General features: G+C 37.4%; 1 protein-coding gene across 3 annotated transcripts in view; it reads left to right on the top strand.

Annotated features, from left to right (window-relative positions):
- The window catches only part of LOC105211322 (hemicentin-1), a 428,984-nt gene that overhangs the window by 329,207 nt on the left and 76,159 nt on the right, over positions 1-23,618 (top strand). For all 3 annotated transcript variants that reach the window (XM_054227746.1, XM_054227750.1, XM_054227748.1), the window contains exons 5-6: positions 1,236-1,349; positions 19,265-19,465. In XM_054227746.1, coding sequence (XP_054083721.1) covers positions 1,236-1,349; positions 19,265-19,465 — 315 coding nt within the window. The remainder of the gene's footprint in view (positions 1-1,235; positions 1,350-19,264; positions 19,466-23,618) is intronic.

The raw sequence follows: 23,618 nt of genomic DNA, 5'->3' as shown, positions 1-23,618 counted from the left end.
GGTTATATACATATGTATATACACTGTGGAGACACACATTTGATTGTAGTCGAATTTGCTTTGAGGTGATATACAAGCACTTATATGTGGGTATTGATGTATATATATATATATATATATGTTATATAAATTTTGTTTGTATATATTTATTATATATGCAGTATATCATATGCAGTATATCATATTTTCGTATTAGCAGTTGTAGCTCACTATCTTCTTTAATAATTTACGCGCTCTTTCGGCTGTCACTTAAATACGAAAGCAGCTGTGTCGCGCTTTTGTCGCTGTCTCATTTGTGCAAATCATAGATTAACATAGTTCATAAATATTTATGATTTGCTCATTAGCTATATTTCATATTTTTTGTTGTTGTTTTTGTTTTTTTTTTTATTTCTTATTTATATACAATTTTTTGCTGGTCAAGTTTCTTCCTTACCAATACATTTATATATATATATGCACAACCTAGGATAAATAAACAGTTGCTGTCATTTTTGGTTTGATAAATTGCATTGTGGCACTTATTAGAGATGCTGCAACAAATTTTATTTTATTTTGCTTCGAAAGTAACAATGTATTTCTGCTCTTATAGATTTAGGGCATTTTAATAAATAAATTTACTTGATTAGGAAATAAGTTGCATGAATGAAGTGAATATAAGGTACATGTCAAATTTCAAAAACAGAAAAAATATAAAAACAAAAAACAAATATAATAACAACAACAAAACAAAAAATTAGAAATTGCTGAAAATGTCTCTCAATGTGGTGTAAAACCAATTTGGAGAATCAGTGCAACGTAGCGTTGCCAATTACAGTTATTTTACATCAAAAAATTTACTTTCATCTCAACATAAGTAATATATTAAAATACAAATGGAAGCTCATATTTAAATACATAAATATTACAACCAGAAGCTACAACAACAAAAAATTAAAAACTAAAATTCAATATTAATATTACCCTTAATATTCCTAACTCCTGTGGCAACACTGTGCAAACCGTTGCGTAAAAGCAATTACTTGTGTGACGCTCAAAGCAGCCGCAATTAAAATGTCAGAAATCTGACTTCTGTAAAGTTTACATTTGCCCATATTTGCTTAGTACCATAACTTATTTAAGCAAATTAGTATTTTAGTGCAGTTTATTTGAAGCATATTTACAATTGTTATTTATATAATATTACCGTTATTTAAATAATTTATTGCATTTCTCATTTTGCTTGCTATTTACAGTGTCGGCGTCAAGTAATATGAATAAACATGAGCCGATGTTCATTTCACGTTCGGAGACATTCAAATTCGTTGCTGGAGACACAATAAGATTGCCATGTGAGGTTGCTAATACAGGTGAGTAGTTTTATTAATTTGTGAGAAATTTATAAAAGAATTTGTAATTAATTACATGAGATTTATACAAATTACTACAGTGGAACTTACATAACTCGAACTTCTATAAGTAGAAGAATTAATTGGCGTTTAGAAATCAAATTTCATAATTCATTCATAGACAGAATTTTACGGGAGTCCCTATATTCGTACGGCAAACACAAATATGATCTTACACTTATTTTCTTCTTCTTCTTGACTGGCGTAGACACCGCTTACGCGGTTATAGCCGAGTCCAAAACAGCGCGCCACGTATCCCTCCTTCTGGCAGTTTGGCGCCAATTGGTTATTCCAAGCGAAGCCAGGTCCCTCTCCACCTGGTCCTTCCATCGGAGTGGAGGCCTTCCCCTTCCTCTGCTTCCACCAGCGGGTACTGCATCGAATACTTTCAGAGCTGGAGCACCTTCATCCATTCGAACAAGCTGGGTGTCCTAGCCAGCGTAGCCGCTGTTTTTTTATTCGCTAGACTATGTCTATGTCGTCGAATAACACATACAGCTCATCGTTCCATCGTCTGCGGTATTCGCCGTTGCCAATTCTTAAGTGACCATAAATCTTCCGCAAAACCTTTCTCTCGAAAACTCCTAGTGCCGCCTCATCGGATGTTGACATCGTCCACGCTTCTGCACCGTAAAGTAGGGCGGGAATGATGAGAGACTTGTAGAGTTTGGTTTTTGTTCGTCGAGAGAGGACTTTACTTTTCAATTGCCTACTTGGTCCATAGTAGCACCTGTTGGCAAGAGTGATTCTGCGTTGGATTTCCAGGCTGACATTGTTATTGCTGTTAATGCTGGTTCCCAGGTAGACGAAATTATCTACAACTTCAAAGTTATGACTGTCAACAGTGACATGGGAGCCAAGGCGCGAATGCGCTGACTGTTTGTTTGACGACAGGAGATATTTCGTCTTGTCCTCGTTCACCACCAGACCCATACGCTTCGCTTCCTTATCCAGTCTGGAGAAAGCAGAACTAACGACGCGGGTGTTGTTTCCAATGATATCGATATCATCGGCGTACGCCAGTAGCTGTACACTCTTTTAGAGCCGTATTAATTTTGCGGGGATACCAAATTCAGACATCGCGGCATAAAGGCAGCTCCTTTTCGTGCTGTCGAAAGCAGCTTTAAAGTCGACAAAGAGATGGTGTGTGTCGATCCTATTTTCACGGGTCTTCTCCAAAATTTGGCGCATGGTGAATATCTGGTCTGTTGTTGATTTTCCAGGTCTAAAGCGACACTGATAAGGTCCAATCAGTTTTTTGACGGTGGGCTTTAGTCTTTCACACAATACGCTCGACAGAACCTTATACGCGATGTTGAGGAGGCTTATCCCACGGTAATTGGCGCAAATTGTGCTGTCTCCCTTTTTGTGTATTGGGCAGAGTTCACTGAGATTACAATCGTCAGGCATGCTTTCTTCCGACCATATTCTGCAAAGAAGCTGATGCAAGCTCTTCGCCGCCGTATTTGAATAGCTCGGCCGGTAATCCATCGGCACCCGCCGCCTTATTGTTCTTCAAGCGGGTAATTGCTATTCGAATTTCTTCACGGTCGGGCAATGGAACATCTGCTCCATCGTCGTCGATTGGGGAATCGGGTTCGCCATCTCCGGGTGTTGTACTTTCACTGCCATTCAGCAGGCTGGAGAAGTGTTCCCTCCACAAACTCAGTATACTCTGGCCATCAATAACTAGATCACCTCTGGGGGTCCTACAGGAGTGTGCTCCGGTCTTGAAACCTTCAGTTAGTCGCCGGATCTTTTCGTAAAATTTTCGAGCATTACCCCTGTCGGCCAGCTTGTCAAGCTCTGCATACTCACGCATTTCGGCCTCTTTCTTTTTTTGTCTGCAAATGCGTCTCGCTTCCCTCTTCAGCTCTCGGTATCTTTCTCATCCCGCTCGTGTTGCGGTCGATCGCAACATTGTGAGGTAGGCAGTCTGTTTTCTCTCCACTGCGAGACTACAATCCTCATCATACCAGCTGTTTTTTTGACTTTTCCGAAAACCAATGGTTTCGGTTGCAGCTGTACGTAAGAAGTTTGATATACACTTATAGATTTCATAAATCATAACATTTATTTTATTTTATATTATTTTATTTATTTTATTTTATTTTATTTTATTTTATTTTATATTATTTTATTTTCCATATTTTTTAATATTTTAATTTTTTTTTTTTAATTTTTTAAATACCGATTTCATTTAATTATTCAATATAAGTGCTTTTGAGTGATATATTTTGCTTATAGACATACTCAAAATTTATTTAAAAATGTGTATATATGAATTTAAACTGTTCAGATAGCTTTTGCTTACCCGAGATATACTCTTCAATATCAAACAAATTGAAAATTACAAGCAATGCAATTTTACAACCATCTCTCTCAACCAAATTTATGTGACATACCCCTAACCTTAACCTAACATCCTCCTCCTTCCATATATTGTTTATGTCTGCAGTGCTTGAACTTCAAAATCACTGCTTGCGGTCATGGACTAAATATGAGGCATAAAGTGAATTAGATAACCATAGAAGAGTGCATACAAAAGTATCTACATGGTTGTATATAAATACTCTTACAGCTGGGTCAGGCGCTTAAGTACAGCTCTGCTGGTTAACTATGAATATGAGCATCATTAGCATATGCAAAGGCGTCAAGGCAACACAAACACAGCCACATACTTGTATATTAATGTAAGTATGTATGAGTGCTTCTGGAAATTGCTAGCATTGTACCGTAAGCGAAAGACCTGCCAAGAAGGGCATGATTGATGTGAGCGGCAAGGCAGTAGAACGCATCAAAAGCTTTGCGCCGCTTCATATTGTTACTGTATTTACTATGCTTGTATTAAACTGTATGTAAATGTGTTTGTGTGTATGCTGTGTGTAAAAAAATGCCGTAAAATTGCTTGTTAAAAGATAATATTCATTTTCCACTTTATCATTAACGCCGTGTGTGTGGTGAAGGTAAGCGCTTTTATTGCAACTTCGTTAACTGCCAAGTCAAAGTCAAATTTACGCAAGAGCATAAGAGCAATTTGGCATATTTAACGCCTCTTAATATGAGAGTAGATCACATTTTTGGTTAACGAAAGCGTTTTTTAATTTATTTTTTTTTCTTTCACCGCTTTTATTATGCCTGCTTATTTTTATGTTGAGTGCAAGCGCATATCGTTTCTGGCCCTAACTTGATTATTTTGGACTGCTTATTATGCGCGCATACACATAAATACATATTAAATACGTAAATAACGCGCGACAGTTAAATTAGGAATCAACTCTGCGCCACAAAGACTCACCTGCCTAGCAACGCTGCAGCTTTATAGCGCTTACAGGCAAGCGACCATACACTTCAAAGCTCAACATGTGCGGCACAAAAGACAAAAAATAATTGTTAGCGTTTTTTAATGCACCTCTTGAAAAAAAATTGTAAAGCCACCACAACAACAAAACGTGCTCATAAATACTGTAAATACGTTTTTGTTGCATAAAATTGAAGCGAAAAATGCGCATTTTCATAGCCGCCACTTGATGGTCTGTCTGATAGTCAACGCTGATGTACTCATCTCTTTGTGATTGACAGTTGGCGGTTCGCTGCGTGACGTAATGTCGGAAATGACCTATTTAAATTTATGTGCAGCTCTATTTTATTACTTGGCCTATAAAATTGGTAGCAAAATCACTGGAACGTTGAATTACATGGCACATAAATATGTGGGCGTAGAAAGTGAGTTGAGTATAGAAAAGTGGATAAAAGGGAGTAGGAGTCAGCAAAAATATGGTATTTGATGAAAAATATAGAAAAATGAATTTTTCATCATAATTGAGTTTGCAGCTCAAGGATGCCAGTTAATAGGAGCTTTGTGCAGATAGGATGGTTGTGCTTTCATATTCCTCTTAAATTTGTAACTTCGAGTATTTAAAATCATATATATATTTGGCGTAGGAACCGCTTTAAGCGATTATAGCCGAACTGGAAACACCAAGTGAAGCCAGGTCACTTTGCACTTGGTCTTTCCACCGGAGTGGAGGTCGTCCTCTTCCGCGGCTTCCTCCAGCGGGTACTGCATCGAATACTTTCAGAGCTGGAGTGTTTTCTTCCATCCGTACAACATGACCTAGCCAGCGTAGCCGCTGTCTTTTTATTCGCTGAACTATGTCAATGTCGTCGTATAAATCGTACAGCTCATCGTTCCATCGTCTGCGGTATTCGCCGTTGCCAATGTTTAGAGGACCATAAATCTTGCGCAAAACCTTTCTCTCGAAAACCCCAAGAGTCGTCTCATCGGATGTTGTCATCGTCCACGCTTCAGCGCCATACATCAGGACGGGAATAATGAGCGACTTATAGAGTTTGATTTTGGTTCGTCGAGAGAGGACTTTACTTGTCAATTGCCTACTCAGTCCAAAGTAGCACCTGTTGGCAAGAGTGATTCTGCGTTGGATTTCAAGTCTGACATTGTTGGTGTTGTTAATGCTGGTTCCCAGATAAACGAAATTATCTACAACTTCAAAGTTATGACTGTCAACAGTGACGTGGGAGCCAAGACGCGAGTGCGCTGACTGTTTGTTTGATGACAGGAGATATTTCGTCTTGTCCTCATTCACCACCAGACCCATACGCTTCGCTTCTTTATCCAGTCTGGAAAACGCAGAACAAACGGCGCGGTTGTTGCTTCCGATAATATCAATATCATCGGCATACGCCAGGAGCTGTACACTCTTGTAGAAGATTGTACCCTCTCTATTTAGTTCTGCAGCTCGTATTATTTTTTCCAGCAATAGATTGAAGAAGTCGCACGATAGTGAGTCACCCTGTCTGAAGCCTCGTTTGGTATCGAACGGCTCGGAGAGGTCCTTCCCGATCCTGACGGAGCTTTTGGTGTTGCTCAACGTCAGCTTACATAGCCGTATTAGTTTTGCAGGGATACCAAATTCAGACATCGCGGCATTGTGGATTTTCCAGGTCTAAAGCCACACTGATAAGGTCCAATCAGTTTGTTGACGGTGGGCTTTAGTCTTTCACACAATACGCTCGACAAAACCTTATATGCTTATATTGAGGAGACTTATACCACGGATATTGAGGAGACTTATACCATTTAAAATCATACTCAATACAATTAAAGCGGGTCTGGTTTAGATTCTTATATATTTATTCATTACCAAAGTGATAAACTTCATATTCAGCATCGTACAAGCTGAATGAGGCTACAGTTAAAAAATAGAGAAACTTTCAGACTCATAATTTAATAGCAACATTGACCATCCGTCTAAGTTTGGAGTGGATCAACTAACTTAGTCATAGCCTTTTCACACAGCTAATCCATATAATCATTTAAGATTTTAATTGAGAAATCAGTGTTTCCTTTCGCACAGCCGGCTACTCGATTAACGATCGGCTGTTAAAAATATTTCTTTGCTGTTCATAAGAAGTTGGTAAGTTTCACCAGCTGAGTGATATTTTATCAATAACCACAATCAAATTACCAGCGTGGACAACAACGCCTTTTCATTTTCAACTCAATTTACATTCGATGAAACTATTATGAAGTATAATAAGATTTTTTGTATGGTAAATTGATCTAAATTAGCGCTTTAATCGAGCAAAAGCCGGTTAATTGAGCAATTAACTCCTGTGTGAAAAGGCTATATAGAAAGACAGACTAGTAAAGCGCTAGATTTCACGGCGATTAGTTTTTTAAGTTCGAATACATTTTCGAGACATTCGAGGTAGACCAATTCTCTTTGTAGCTCAAATTTAAAGTTTGATAATCTTTAATTTACCTAAAATCTTCAGTTTTAAAGGCACAAGCAATTAAATCCAATGCCAAATATAATAAATTTTAATTGCAACGTGCAATATAAAACCATAAATTTCCCTTAGAACTCCTTCCATACATTTTGATAAACTGTTTCTTGTAAAGTATAACTCAAAAATTACACTACAAACTATTTGTAGCCACACACATATGCCGCTTAAGCGCAAAGTCTACGAAGTTTATAAGTTAATCATGGAGTGCAAATCCATTAGGGAGCATGTCCGCCTACCACTTTTCTCACGCCCCTGCCAACACTACACTACCGGTTTTGCTAAATCATTTAGCCTCAAGTCATATATCTTTCGAGGAGTTGGCAGCCATATTGGCCTGCTCAAAAAGTAATAAATTCTCGCACTCGGACAAATAGCATGTCCATTGCTGTGTCCTTGCACAGACACACAAACACACATACAAACTTCCATATTAAGACGCTTACAAACAGAAACAAGCGAGCAAACAAACATGCAAATAAATTTATATAAACATGCTGCTCCTTATGTGAGTCTCTACATGTGTGAGTGCGTGCTTGAGTCTGGGAAGCGGCAGCATGTGATGTGAGGAAATGCATAAAGTAGATACATTAAAGTTGACTTTTGCAGCTGCTGGGCATTAAACCGAAAACGAAAGCAAATGAAAAGCACAACAACCATAACAACTGCAACAACCACTAAAACATGAAATTCCACACACAAAAATCTTACGGGTCAGTTAAGAACTTGAAAGGAAACCACAAAATACAGGCACGCACCCGAGTCGGTCGTTTTATGTACATTGTCTAGTCTTCCAGAAAAACTTAACTCATTTCAGTTGACTGCTCGGGCATTACCATTACACTCCTTGCCTTTTAAGCTTTTGTTTTAGTTGTTTACATTTCTTTGCATGCGTGTGCCGGTGTGTGTGTGTGTGTGTGTGAGTTTGTGTGTGAACCAAAGGACAACTTAAGGCCGCTGCCGGCCAGCCGTTGTGGTCACTGATAGCGCTGCGGCACTTTACTTCGCTCAAAGTCTGCTCCACAACGGCGCCGCTCCGCCCACTCTGCGACCGACAAGTGTTCGCCTACCACTTCACTACCGCCCAAACAAAAACAATTTATACACCAGTCGCACTAACCAACCAAAGCAAGTAATGTTCGGTATTAGGTGTGTCGTCGTAAGTGGCTCGGGTGTATGTACCGTGCAGGTTGTTGGTCAGCTTGGTTGTTGTTGTTTCAAAAATGCTTTTACTTAGCTTACATTCGCTTTAAATAGTCGTTTGTTTGTATGTGTGCTTCCTGTTTGTCTGCTCGATTTTGGTTGCAACGGCTTAGCTGTAAGTACACGTGTACTCACGTGCTCATTGTTTTCCAGTGTGACTGGTGCATGTGGAGAGGTATGTGTTGACTCACGTATGCAGAAATACATGCATTGAAGCTTTGTGAGGTACACTATTATGCTGGAATTTAAACTTTAAAATACTTTCTCAATTTCTGTTGGTGAATGAATGTCTATATTTTGAAAAAAAAAAAAAAAAATTTTTTTGAATAATTTTCGAAATCTGTGACCTATTATTTTTGATTGTGATGAGAGTACTTGATAAATTCGACAAATAAGAGACTATAAGTAGTTTTCAACTCCACCAAATTTATTAGGGATCAACTTAGTCTTCTCAAACGGTCCGAAGGTGATGTCACAGAGTGCAAAATTCAAATGGTTGTAATGAAATAGGAGTCTATATCATAGCTTACGTTGTTATAATAGTTGAAAAACAAGCAAGAGCTATAATGACTTTTAAAGTAGGGTTATTTTGTTATAAGATTGATAAGATTTTGTCTGACCATGGGGAGATCGTATTCTCATAAGCGCATGCCAGTCTCCAGATCATCTTCATTCAGTATTTGCTTTCAAGACTGCTCTTTATTAGAGATTTTTAAAAATCTTGCTGTTTCATGGCTTCAATCTTTTATTTCATTTCTCATGAATATATTTGAGAAGCTAAGAGAAATATGACTATGATATAATTCAGTTCCAGTATGAGTAATACCTTGTGCTTAGACCTATTATTTATGATTCTCTCCTATTTTCTTATACTTCGTATTGACATTAAATGGTTTCATCAATTTCATTTCAGGAAAAATCGGCATACTTTTATTAATTTTCCATTAAAGCGCCAAAAGCACTCAACTTCTTAAGGCTGTATTTCCAAAACTTTTACTTGAATCGACTCAAAATGCGGACAATATTCTTAAAGATTTGAAGAATTTAGAATAGGTATATACGACTTTTTAAGACGTTTTGAGGGCGTAAAATCCATGTAACATGTTAATCTACAACAATTACTCTAAAAGATGTTTTACATGCGAGTCTTAATGTTATGATTGAATGAATTTGTCACATTATTAGAATGGCTCGGTGTTTAAGCCTTTAGATCTCTTCCCAAATATAATTTGAGGGCTTCGAATGATAAATTATATTTTGTATGTATATTAATTTATTTTCATAATTTTTTCTCCCCATTTATTAGGAGTCTAGTCTGATTTTGTGAATAAAATTATAACCTTTAATGTCACTATTTACTTATTTTTTCATTTCTTACACATTTTTTTTTTTTTTTGATATTTCTTTATTTATTGAATCTGCTTTTACTTTAACAATCTGCTTTTCTTACACATAAATTCAAATTATGTGTGATCTTTTGTGGACATGTGTCGATTATTGTTAAATTGTCAACCAGGTTTCAACCATTCTCAAAAGCTTTCTTGGTCAGAAATTTTTCTAAATAAATTTATATATTTATAAATTTTAAATATCTTAAACAGCATAGTACGTGTAAGTTCTACATGTCGTATGAGTAATTTTTCATACAATAAATTCCATTAAAGTTATAAAAACAGTTTGAACTTGAATAGTATTGAAAATAGCAATTATTTTTTCTAGATAATAATACGAAATCTCATACATATGTATAAGACATTCAAGCATTAAAGTATATATGGGTGGACGGACAGCAATGCGGCGCACTCATTTATATACGGACAGCTAAGCCGGAAATTGAGGCGTTTTGCGCTGGCGCTATGGTTTTCATTTAAACACACAACAAACTACAACTATTATTGCACACTTCTTCTCGTTATTGCAATATACTGAAAACATAGATTGCATTTTGTTGCTGCGATCACCGTTGTTTATTTTGTGCTTGCTACACGTTGTTGCAACACCAATTTATTGTATCGTATGCACTTTGTTGTGCAACATATTACGTGTACTAAATAGCTTCCGGTTACAACAAACAACAACAATAACAACAAAAACAAGAATAATAAAGGCAAAAAGCAATCAAAAGCGACCACAACGGTAGTAGCATTACACTTGCAAAGCCGACAAATTTGTGCTCGCAATATAAATAACTGTATATATATATATATATAACTGTTTATATGTTTATATATATATATGCGAAGTATAAGTGTGCGCTTGCATGTGCTTGATGGCATATCCGAAACACTTAAGTTACATAGGCAACATTTAAATGTCGAAAGCTGTTTCCGCAAACTTCCAAGCGCTCGTTGCAATAACAACAAGAGCACAACAATAATGCCGTCAACAACACTGAGCTGCCACAAGACGAAGAAGCTGCCATCAATGGTTGTCTAACATGCACTTTGGTTCGTCACTGATGAGCTGTGTGCCGGGCTGTGGTCAAACGTTGTGTCGCCTATCCGACATTTTGCACTAAGTGCTAGGAAATGACAACAACAACAACAGCAACAAGACCAATGCCTTTTCGTCTCTTACTCGAAAGAGAGTAACCAGAAACAGCTGTTAAGCGCTAAAGTTAGACAACCTGGAGGGTGAAAGGGCGCTGGGCGCATTTTAATCTGCCTGCGGCGTTAGTGTTTGCCTGCGGTGCGGTAACGGACAATATGCATTTACTGTTTTGCCTATAATTACTTGCAATGATACAATCGGCTGCAAACCGAGACAGCTGCTTTGTTGTTGCCGACTAACTGGGCGCCGGTCTCTGGCTGAGCACAACAAAAGCGGCGCTGTCAAGCATTTGCGAGTCACTCTATAACACCTAGACAACTTGGCAAACAACAACAACAACAATTGCCAAACAACAACAATTACCAAAGCTTATGCAAACCGCAAGCATTGCGGCTGTGCAACAAACAACTACATTGAACTGAAGCGATGCGTAATTGAATGCCTCATTAAACGTTACCTTCTGCGTTCTGGATAAGAAATTAATTGTAATAGCCAGCACAACAACAACAGTAACACACACACACATACTACACACTACCAGCATACAACAAACACTTTAATCCCTCAAAGTATCGCATATCGAGAGTAGACAAGGCGCTTTCGCTTACTGTGTGGAAGTGTGTGGGTAATTAATGCAAAAGCGTGTAGAATTATGTTCTTTATTAATTTCAAATATGCTCATAAATCGTACATACACACTCATATGTATATATGTATATATATATATATATATATATATATATATATGTGTGTGTGTGTGTGGCATTTTGTCTTATTAACTATGCATGCATGCATTTGCCTGGGATTTTATTTCGTCATTATCATGAAATGCATATTTAATGCTGATCAAAGCACCGAAGCCACAAATCAAATATAAAATAATTGCATATTTGCATAAAGTAATCTCTTTAATATGCGCCCAATCAAATGCTCGCACACACAGGCATACATACATATACATTTATGAACACAGAGTGTATTTGTTTGGTTTCGCTTAGTTTTCAGAAAAAAAATGCCTGTTTATGAGTTTTTAGGGATGGAAAATATACATATGATAGACTAATTGGAATAGTGGCCCTAAATTCTAATTCCGATTTTCGGAGAGCGAAAAAGTACATATATCGTCTCTTGGGTAAGATAGTGAGAACAACTCATTGGTAACATATACAAGTAATATTTATTTCATTCGATTTTTTCTAACCTCAAAATACATAAATATAAATAACTATTAACACGTTTCTGCTATGAGATATATTCCCTAAAGCTTCACGAAGGTGAACATTTTGTCTAAAAGTCTTAGAACCACGACACCTATCCATATAGTAGTTCATATATCAAGCACACTTGTTAAAGTAATGTTTTTCTTGTACTTCATCAATTATAGCCTTTCGAAACCTCAGATACCGAACAAGAGGACCTCACTGCCAATGGCTGATTTTTTACCGAAAATATCAGTAAATGATTGAGTTATTTTAATAAAATTCAGAGAACTTCTCTTAGTGCTTGTGCATAAATCGGGTTCATACTTCCTCTATCCCCTCAATACCTGATATATACATTTTTAAACTTCCGGTGGGCTCTATACTGTATATCTTGTTCGGTATAAAACACATTTTAGCTAAATTATGTTAACAGATAACCCTAGATATACTCTTTGGTAGTGAAAATTTGTAAAATCGGTCTACGAATGACCTCAGTCCTCACATATTATGTACTATGATTTTCGCTATTCTAGGGGACTTTATGCCGAATGTATCGGTTCTCGAGTTTATACTTTCCCCTAGTTCCAATAGTGACAAAATCGATCTAGACCTTGGTCCAGCCCTCATACCTCAAGTATAACGATTTTTGTCAAATTATCTGATTTTTCCTTCTATATATCTAACTAGCAGACCGCTCCGGCTTCGCACGGGTTTAAAGAAACATTTCAAAAGTTATAGGTTTTTACACACTTATACATACTCTTCCATACATATGTATGTACATTCCCGTGTCTTGGGTGGGTTCATTTTAAATAAGTAAAATGAGGAAAATTCCAAAATGAAAATATATTTTATTTGCAATGCCCTATAACTTGATTACAATCTCTAGTCTTTGGTGTCCGTTGTCTTTCTCTCTAATTACGAAGGCATTGGGAACGCTCAGAGTTCGACGCCCTAGTGCGAGCTTGTATATTTCTAATATTTTGTTGTTCAAACAGCTGCACATGCTCCGCACTCGAGATTTTGAAATTTACTCGACTCTCTGGCACGCGATTGCGATGCGTAGAGAATGACTCGCAAAATGATTTTCAGTTTTAGATTAAGATTCTCCATCACGAAGTCTTTTTGATACCCTAACCTGGGGACTATTTCCAGAAAGTTGAGATTCTTGGAAAAAATATAGACTATGTTACTCGGGGTGAATGTAGCTTTCCAATTCTGAAAGAATTTTTGAAATCGGCACAGTAGTTTTTGAGTTTATTTATTACAAACATACATACAAATCGTTCCTCTTTATATAGTAAGTATACGAGGGCTGCTATATATATTTCTGGCCTAATAATGAAAATAGGTATCTTTATCAACAAAAATGGTTTTAGTGTTTTTCAAAATATTCTCTATCAAGATTTATACATTTTTGCATGCGCTCAAACCAATTTTTGAAGCATTTTTTTTTAGCCTTTTTTTGAGCGATTGTCAAATTGTGCGGGATCCAACGAGAACAAACCTTTTTTACGACCAGGTGTTCATGCAATATCGAATGTAGGCTGGTGGGAGAAATGCATAGGCATGCCTCCATCCGAAGGTATGTTACATGACGGTCTTGCATTATCAGTTCACGTACGGCATCGATGTTTTCTGGCACAACGGCTGTTTTTGGACGACCTTCACGGAATACGTCTTTGAGCGAGCGTCGGCCACGATTGAATTCGTTGTACCAGTTTTTCACAGTGCTATAGGATGGTGCTTCATAGCCATACAAAGATTTTAGTTCATCGATGCACTCTTGTCGCGATAATCCACGTCGAAAGTTGTGAAAAATGATCGCACGAAAATGTTCACAAGTTAATTCCATTTTTTGGCCGAGATGAATTTTTTAATTCCCTGTAAATAAAACAGTTCACGATTAAATGACAAAACGTTCTGAGTGATGTTATGCTAAAAAATGTCAAACTTTCCAATGGAAATGTCAGATAGCACCTGGCAACACTTAGTGTTGCCTAGGCCAGAAATATATATAGCAGCCCTCGTAGATATCGCACATATCTGAATAAATCAAATTAATCTCGAATATTTCGATTAGGTATTAAAAATTATGGTTATTCATATCTATGTCCCCTAACTCTGTACTACTATGATTCATATAGTGATTTATATCAGTTGTTCGTTTACAACTGAACTTAGCCCTTCGTTGCTTGTTAAAATATATTTACAAAAAGGAAATTGCATCGTGTTACAAGTTTTAAGATTAAAGTATAAATATTATAGACATATAATCGTCCGCCTCTTTTGTCCACTGTCAAGCTCTAAATCCATTTATGACCAATTTATTTAACTCAAAGAAAGCAAAAGCCAACAGAAAAACACGAAATACCAACACCTTGAATCTCCATCACACACCACCAACAACCATAACAACATAATTTAAGCACCCACTCTTTATATAGAATGACAATCGATCAAATTATCGATGCAGTGTCGTTTGTCGTTATGAAATTCTCAATGAATTCATTTGCATGCGCTGAATTATAATTAAATAGATTATTTGACATTTTTCTATTTTCACATTTCACAACGCGCGTCTGAATATCAAGTTCCAACGTCGTCATTCGAAATTTGCACAAGTTACACGAGGCGAAGCGTTGACGGCTACCGGTGTACGATTGCCAAGTGTCGAACACTCAGCCAAGCACGCTCGCTCGGTTCGATGGCGGTGCTAAGCCAAGTGGCAGTCATGTCACTCATTTACACCTTACAATCGTAATCATATTGTGCGCGCTGCTTGAGTGGCGGGGCGGTGGTGGGAGCGTTTTCATTATGAAGAAGTCGCGTCATAACGGTTTTGGCGTGGGCGTGCAATAATTTATGCATGCCTTGAGTATTGAGTACAAATTTAGAATTGTCAATCACTTTGTGTTGAAGTGAATTCACAAGTGTACAAGGTGAAAGGAATTGTTGAAAAAAAAAAATCGAACGCAGTGAGAACAGGGTAACAAGAAGGCATGTGTTGTGTTCGGAGGTGGGATAAGGTATTCAGTGGCAGATATACATATGTGGTACTCGTATGTGCTGTTGGTATTTATCTAGAAATGTTTCTATTTATGGATATATTTTTTTATATTTCTATGTTTTTACAATATAATGCTATCGAAACTTGGAAAAAGAACAGCGTCAGTGTATAATCTCATTCAATAATTTGCACTTGAAATTAAAACTCCTTGTCTAAAAGGCTGAAAATGGTGTATTTTTTAAGAAAAACGGGCCTCGCTCATGCCTCTAATTTTTTAATATAGATATTTTGACCACAATCATAACCAACCTCTTAGCTTTATTTAAAGCTATCAATCTTTATTAGATTTGCTGAAATCTTTTGTTTCCTTTTGATGGCTTAATTTTGTTTTCAAGATTTAGCTGTATTAGGCTCGGTTTTCATTTTGATGTTGGTGGTTCTAATTTTTGATATTTTTCTTGAATTTATATCTTATCTTATCCTTTAAAGTATTTTGGAATAACTTTGGTCTGGGTCTTAAGTTTAGTTTTCGACATTTATTGTATCGTGTTGATGGATTTTGGATTTACTACGGAACAATATGCTTGTTCACCTGTCTTCGTATGAACCGTGTTTCAGTCATCAGTTCTAGCGAATAGATCTTTATCCACATTTGGTATGATATGATATGTGTTTGAAATTACTATTACTCGTGATCTTGAATGTCTAATTCAAGAATGATATTTTGGTTTTATCCTGACTCCGATCTAAAAATTTGACTTATATATTTTTAGAACTCAGACAGTTCCTAGAAAAAGTACCACGTGCTCGTGGCAGATACTTTGCTTGGGGTTCCGATTCTGTATTGCTTAGATTTCCTCTTAGATGTCCATGCTGTCAAAATAATACCGACGAAATTTGGCTGTCAATACTTCTATTCTGATAATTATTATAATTTACGCTTTTTCCTGTGAAGTATGCAGGGTATAGCAGTAAGTTATATAAGACATGTATGCTTTCATTCGAGAAAAGACTTGCATAAGACTTGAACTTCGATAAATTAAGCAGAATCTAGTGTATTGAAACAACTCAACTATCAGTATTAATAGTAGTGTCATGGGACATAATTCCTTACGTGTTCTCTTAGAGGTTCGGACTTTTTATCTTCTCTCTCTCTGTTTAGCAAGTTGGAGAAATAGTCATCCTGAGGCCCTACGGATCTATTTTTAGACTCAACTTCCGGCTTTCTTCTTCAGCTTTTTTATAATTTTTATATTCCAACCCTATTTCCTTTAAAAAAAAATTTATCCCACAAATGTAACAACACACACATTTATATACATCAATGTCTCTATCCATTACAACACATCCATCATGAAATGTTAACCGCAACGAATGATAGACTTACTTCATTAGCAAGTAACAAGCACTCGAAGTTAACACGCGTTATCTACATATCCATCTCGAACGTCCGTCCGCTGCGACTATATTTGCACACACGACGCCCGCCAAAGTCTATTGAATGTCTTCATCGTCTTCATCTACTTACAAGCATGCTCAATGGCATCCGCATCCGGCGTGTGCAACCGACTGAAATGTCAAAGGCGTGCGACCTTTGCTGCGAGCATGTGTATTATTGATTTCATTGCCCTTTTGTTGTGGTGCCAAGTCCCCATTGTTGCTGTTGTAGTCAATGCTATTGCTGTTGTTATTGTGTTATGTTAGTTGGCATTGTGAGCGCCATTGATGATGAGTCAAATTGAAAACGCACGAATTAATGAGTTCAACGATTCACAAATCAGACAACACAACACAATGCAACACACAGAGAAGAAGAAGCTCTTCAATGGCTGCCGGCTAAGACCGCTACATTACACTTCACAGCGCCAACATCCTGTGCGCCATTGTAAAGGAAGCCACTGATTAAGAGCGGCAACGCGCCAACGGATGCCTATCTAAGCCAACAACACGCAACAGCCGAAACCAGCCATCGGTCTCCCGCCAGCCACAATTGACAAAATCTATTGAAATGATTGAGCTCTACGCGCTCGACCCACTCGAGCTGTTTGAAGAAAGCAATATGCAGGCTGTCGCACACACGGACACACTTGCGGTGTTGCATAAATGCGAATGTAAATACATATTGGCGCGCCTAGGGTCTCACGCGTGGGTAAGTGTGTGTTAGTTCGCGTCCGTCTTCACTTTGCGGCTTCTGAGCTGATGCTGCGAACCGCTGTGCGCTCGTAAGCATATGTGCGATTTCCTCTGTTGACTCACTTGAAGCGCCGCTTGTCGCCTTCTGTCTTCTCTTGTCTACCGCTCTTCCTTTCATATGCGTTCGCTCATTCAATCGCTCGTTTATTCGTTCCGTACGTGTTGACAAACATTTCGAGCGTGGCTCAGACTCAATACACACTCGACATCAAGTGCCTATTTGCTAAATCCCATTCATGTACTTACACATACATATATGCATGCCGGAGTATGTTTGTTGTCTCACCGTTTGAAGTGTGAATGTACGAGTATGCGTGATTTCTAGTGTTTTTGTGTCCATTAACATCCGCACTTATCCCTTTTGTATCGCAAAATTGTTGATTGATGTTTTCATGTGGAAGTGTAATTGAGTTCCTTTGGCAGTTCATGTCATCAGCGCTCAATGGGGTTGAGGTAGATGCTAGCTGTGTACAATGCGAATGCTCGTATAGAATGTAGCAACAGGAAAAGTACGAGTAAAAAGTATCGTTTCCGGTTGGTGTGAAACTACTAATTAATAGATTTACTCAACTGTATTCGAATTCGCCAATATATTTGAGGGAAATAGCTCAATTAATATATGTGTTTGTAGAATTGTCCTTCGAACTTCAGGAAATATTCGTCCTATGTATAATATTATGCAAATGAGGTTTTTGCTTATCAAAACCATTGGCTGTAGAAGAAATCTTCAAAAATATTGGAGTCTGCTACTAAGTAATCCGAACATACCAATCGATTGGGTTCTAGTAAGACTTATCTATTCAATGTTAGAATCCCGAGTTGAAAATATCGGATTTTTATATAATTATGAACATTCTCATAAATAATTAGACCCAAACTATTTCGGTTATATTTCCTGAGATATTCATTCCGAATACCTGTTTTGGGCATTCTTTGGTACAAACTCTAGGTCGTATGGAGATATTTAAAAGTCGGATGGTGAATCCTGTAAGACAGTTTAAAGAAATTTTAACTAAGTGATTGATTGTTACAACTTTGGTTGTGTGCTGAGGTTGAATCCTCTACAAAGGCGGTAATGGTCTCTTTCCTTATATCGGGTTTACAATTTCCTATTATATGTAATTTTGCTCGGTAAAGACATAAATTGGTCCAATGGATATACGCATATTTATAGATTCTTAACTTGCTTAAGAAGTTTTCTTTGGATTTTTCATACAATTGAATGTAGAAATATATTAATCTGATTACTCTGAATATAAAACGTAGAGTACGTCAAGTTAGAATCCTCCACTGACCAACCAGTAGAAGACAGAAACCTGCCACCCTGAATCTCCAAGTCAGCATTAGTATCTCGGAAGATATTGAATAGAGAAATAAAAACCGAAAGAAGCCTTATCGTTGGGATAGACCTCAGTTCCCACAAAGCTAGTACTTAGATGTTCTTAAATTACAAATAGATATCGCTTTTTATTAACCCTAAGGGACCATATATTAAACCTTAATGAGAAATCCCATTTATAACTCATACCAGTCAGTGTGGAGCCCACTACTAGCTAAGTAAATATTTTTATATATAAGATATATATCAGATAGAAGTAATTAAAGACTACAATAGGGGTTTTTCACCACTTTTCCGAACCGTGCCGATCTTACCTCGCTAATTAAGAACTATTTTAAGTAATCTAGCATAGTCAAATCATTTGATCTTGTAGTTCTATTGACAGGACCGATATTCGATATGACTCGATCCACGCGCTTTATGAGTTGTCCGAGTTGAAGCAGAAATCTTTGAAAAAGAGCTTGGAACCACAAAAACTAAATATTTATTATAATTTACTACCATATACATATTCAATAACAGTAAATATTTGTTTAATAAAAATTAAAATATTTTTATCTCTTTCCAGATCCTTATGTTGTTGCCTGGAAACGTGGCATCGCCATACTCACCGCCGGCAATGTGAAAGTAACACCGGATCCACGTGTCTCGCGTGCCGAACGATTCAACTTGCAGATACGCGACGCAGTGCCACAGGATGCCGGCGACTACATCTGTCAGATCGCCACAATGGAGCCACGCGAGATAACGCACACCGTCGAGATTTTGGGTAAGCGCTTGAAAGCAAAATATAATATACAAAACAATATATCTGCAACTATATATGTATACAACATGCATTATGCAATGGTGGCTTAGTAGCGTAGAACGGCAGCGTAGCGCTCAGCAACTGCTCACACACCCACATACAAACAAACAAACAACCAAAGTGAAAAACAATATTTTTCGTCTAATTAGAGCCTGGCATTGATGAGAGTGATTTCCATACTCTGTGGATTTGTTGTTGTTTTCGTATATGTTTTTATTGCCTTTGTTGTATATGCAAAAGTATTTCGTGTGCGCTCGATTCGGCATTTATTTGCCAGTTAGTTAATTTTATGTGTGTTTTTATTGTTGTACTTGTTGTTGTTATGTGCATTGCATCATGCACACTATCTGTCGAGCGCGTGCGGAGTGAATGAGTGCCGCCGGAAGTGTGTCAACAAGTTCCGCTACATCGACGGCGCAGTCGCGTAATGGCATTTGGTTGTTAGCAGCGCACACACACACACGCACACACCAATTCGACTATGATAATCAATTTTTCAAAAACGAATTTTCACATGAATGCATACCGTTATGCTGCCGCGCATATTTGCTCTTCCAGAAGAATGATTTATATTGATGGAACGCACACATGCAACGTGCAACGTGCAACAAGCATTGAATACTGCATTTTCAAGCGATCAACTAGTGCAATTGTGTCAAGGATAATGAACTTGGTGGGCGAGTGTGCGGGTGTGTGTGTGTGTGTGTTCAGCATTGAAATTATTTGTTAGAAATTTGCATATTTTTGTGTTAACGGTACGTGGCAAATTGTTTGCATTTTTAATGCAGCGCATCAACAACAACAACAACTAGTTGTTATTTACTATTTTTGTTGTTGTTGTTGTTGTTGTCGTCGTTTGTGGCGGGTTAATTAAAAGTGTGATTTAATGAACGCAGTGTTGCTTATCGCCGTATATCTCATGGTGGCTTGTCAAAGCTTCGCTCGCTTTATTGTTATTTTTGATATTTGTCCTCGACTCAATTATGAAAATATGCTGTGCAATATTGAGTCTGAACTAATTGGCTGATTCGAAGAATTATTGGAAATAATATTATAGAAATAATTCATGAAAAATGATAGGTGGATTGAATTCCAAAGAGGGAGAGAGAGATGGATAACGAGCGGAAGAAACAGGAAAGGAAAGCGAGAGAGAGCGGAGCTGAGATCGATAGAGAGGCAAAAAGTATCAAAGATAAAAAGAGAGATAGAGATGTAGAAGGAAAAAGTATGAAAGATAGAGAGAGAGAGAGAGAGAGAGATGAAGTGAGAAAAAGAAATAGAGATTGAAAATGAGATTGGAAAAAGTATGAAAGGGAGTTTGTGTGAGAGAGATATAAATAAATGAAGGAGAGAGACCAAAATTATCAATTATCAGGTTATTCAATTGGCTTCAACACAAGACGGGTTGTTTATACAGTTGAACTTTCATAACTCGAAACTCTATAACTCGAAGTTTTCCATAACTCGAACTCTTGAATTGGCAATAGAATTAAAATTTCATACATATTACCTTCCGTAACTCTGAAGTCTCTCTAACTCGAAGAGGTGAGAGAGTGGTAGAAACAGAGAGGAAAAATTTATGAAAGACAGAAACAGAGCGAGTGAGAGTGGAAGTGAGTTAAAGAAATAGAGAAAGAGATCGAAAAAAGTATGAAACGGAGACAAAGCGGAAGTGTGTGTCTGAGAGAGAGAGAAAATAGAATAAGCAGAGATAACAAAATTAGCACCTAAATTTTCATACGAAAGTAATAACCAGATTATCCAATTTCATTCAACAAAAAGCAGGTAGTTTATATCTCGATAAAGTGATTTACATACTTAGTATTCTAACTCTATTTGTTTGTTCGATTCGCCACTCTCCAATTTGCTATAACTCCTTTAGAAAACCATATAAGCTTATATTTGTTCCATATGATTCAAATCGAAATTTTGCAACGCTGTAAAAACTAACAATATATGATGAAAGCTCTCAAAAGCTCTTCTTTTGTTGCCATACACAACTACTTACACAAAGAAGCTAGTAAATATATACGTAATCTTTTTCATATTAATAAAGCATTACCCTACCGATTATGCGTAATCTACTCATCAGCAGTTTGACTCCGTTCGCACTTTCATGCTCATTCATATGCTAATCAATTCAGTCTACTAACTCATACCAAAGCACATTTCGCCTTCTGTTCGCCAATGGCTTTCCGAAGACTTGCCGGCCAACGCTATTTGTTGTAATTATGTATTTGTAGCCTTTCTCAATGCTAGTGACTAAGTAAGTAGTCGCCGGCTGGTGACTTCATTTCAAAGCCACTTGGGAGTCGTTGTTGGTAGCGAAATGAGCTTTTCTATTTTATCGTCGAAAATTATACCAACCATCCACGATTAATATATACGCATAAAAATTCGAACTTTCGGTGGTTTATTATTTATGAATACATATTTGTTGTTATATATATTAATTGTAGGAGAAGAAAGGGTGTTGGTATATGTATGTATTATATGTGACCCAGGGTGAATAAGAAGCTTTTTTGAAAATCTATACAGTTTTGGATGTTAAGAATCAGTTGAAAAAACAGATGCTTTGAACTGACTGAAATCGAAGGAACTTATTATATCCAAAGTGGTAAACTAGATATATTTCTTTTTAAAAATGTGTGAGGTGTATGTGTGTGGACCAAATGAGGACGCCTAAATACTTTTAATAGCTTCCTATTGACTAATATGCTAGAAATATGATCAAAGCTTTACAGTTCATAATTTTTTTTTTGAAGAGTTCACGCCCCTGCTTTCTAATTTTGACCCAGTGGACTTTTAGATTCATTCAAAGTTCAGTAAAGAATATTATAATCAAGCTTTCGAAAACGATTAAGATATTTTTTCGAAGCTTGGTATCTCTATTTTCTCAAAACAGTACCTTTAATGAACAATTAATACTTCTAACCACTTTATAACACCCACTCAATCATTTCACAATCAATTAACATTGAAAAGATTCCTACAGGGCATGTGCAGGCACATCGATCATGACATAGCCACATGCTTCTTATGCAAATGAGCAGCGAAGTATGCGCGTGTGTGAATAGACTGGACAGTAAATCGCATAATAAGCAGCAATCGCAGTATGTCCAAACGTTGGGGAATTACGACACTATACGTGGCCGCTGGGGCACAACAAAGGCTAAAGGCTGCTTGCCACCGCTTATGAGCATAAGTAGCATAAAGCAGACGACGATGGAGCATAAAAGTCAAGGCAGCAATATTTGAAGGTTTGACATTTATGTGCTGAAATATGTAAGCGGTTTATATGTATGCGAGTATAATTATGGGTAGGTTTGTGTGAGTGTGTGTTCGTGGCAACACCAGCATAAATTGGGAAATCAATAAATTTCACACAAACACCTACAATCGCCTACACATGTGTACTTAATGTGGTCGCTAAGCAGCGCGCGGGAAGGCTGTCTTTGTATTGCCCACACAGCCTTAAACCCCAATCAAAGAGGATCAGGCTCTTTAAAATGGCGCTGCCTTTGCCTGCTTTACTTTACGCTTCACTTTCCTGTTTTATCTCAACTGCAAGCAAATTTTTGTTTATTTTTTTTTTGGAATTCGGTTAAGATTTTACAGTTAAAGCGCGCAAGCGAAACGGAAATATATACACATGAGTCTATATTCTTCCATATACTTACTCAAGTCTCTGTGAGTGTGTGTGCGTGTGTATGCTTTTGTGCCATCGTCGTCAGCAGCAGCAGCAGCTTTGTTGTAAAACTTCTAATCAGAATTGATGAATAATTTGCATATATTTCCCGAAGGCATTTTCCCTTTTATTATTTTCATCCTTCCTGGCACACACACTCACGCACTCACACGCACACACTTTTCTTAAGAACTCTTCATTTTCATTCTTTTATTCGACAACTTTGCATATATTGTCTGTATGTGTGTGTGTCTGTATCAGTGAGTTTGTATGTAGCAGTGCGTCCACTAGGGATTGCCATTGCCGCTGCTATCTGCTGCTCGCCTACTTTCGGCTGCCTTCAAGAGCGGCGCTGGCAGAGGAGCTCCTCCGAATGGTTGCAGGATACGCCAAAGGAAGGCGAAAATCTCAAATCTCTAAAGTACG

This window comes from Zeugodacus cucurbitae, chromosome 2, assembly GCF_028554725.1.
Source record: "Zeugodacus cucurbitae isolate PBARC_wt_2022May chromosome 2, idZeuCucr1.2, whole genome shotgun sequence".
In the NCBI taxonomy this organism is placed as follows: domain Eukaryota; kingdom Metazoa; phylum Arthropoda; class Insecta; order Diptera; family Tephritidae; genus Zeugodacus; species Zeugodacus cucurbitae.
This window is presented reverse-complemented; position numbering and strand designations above follow the sequence as displayed.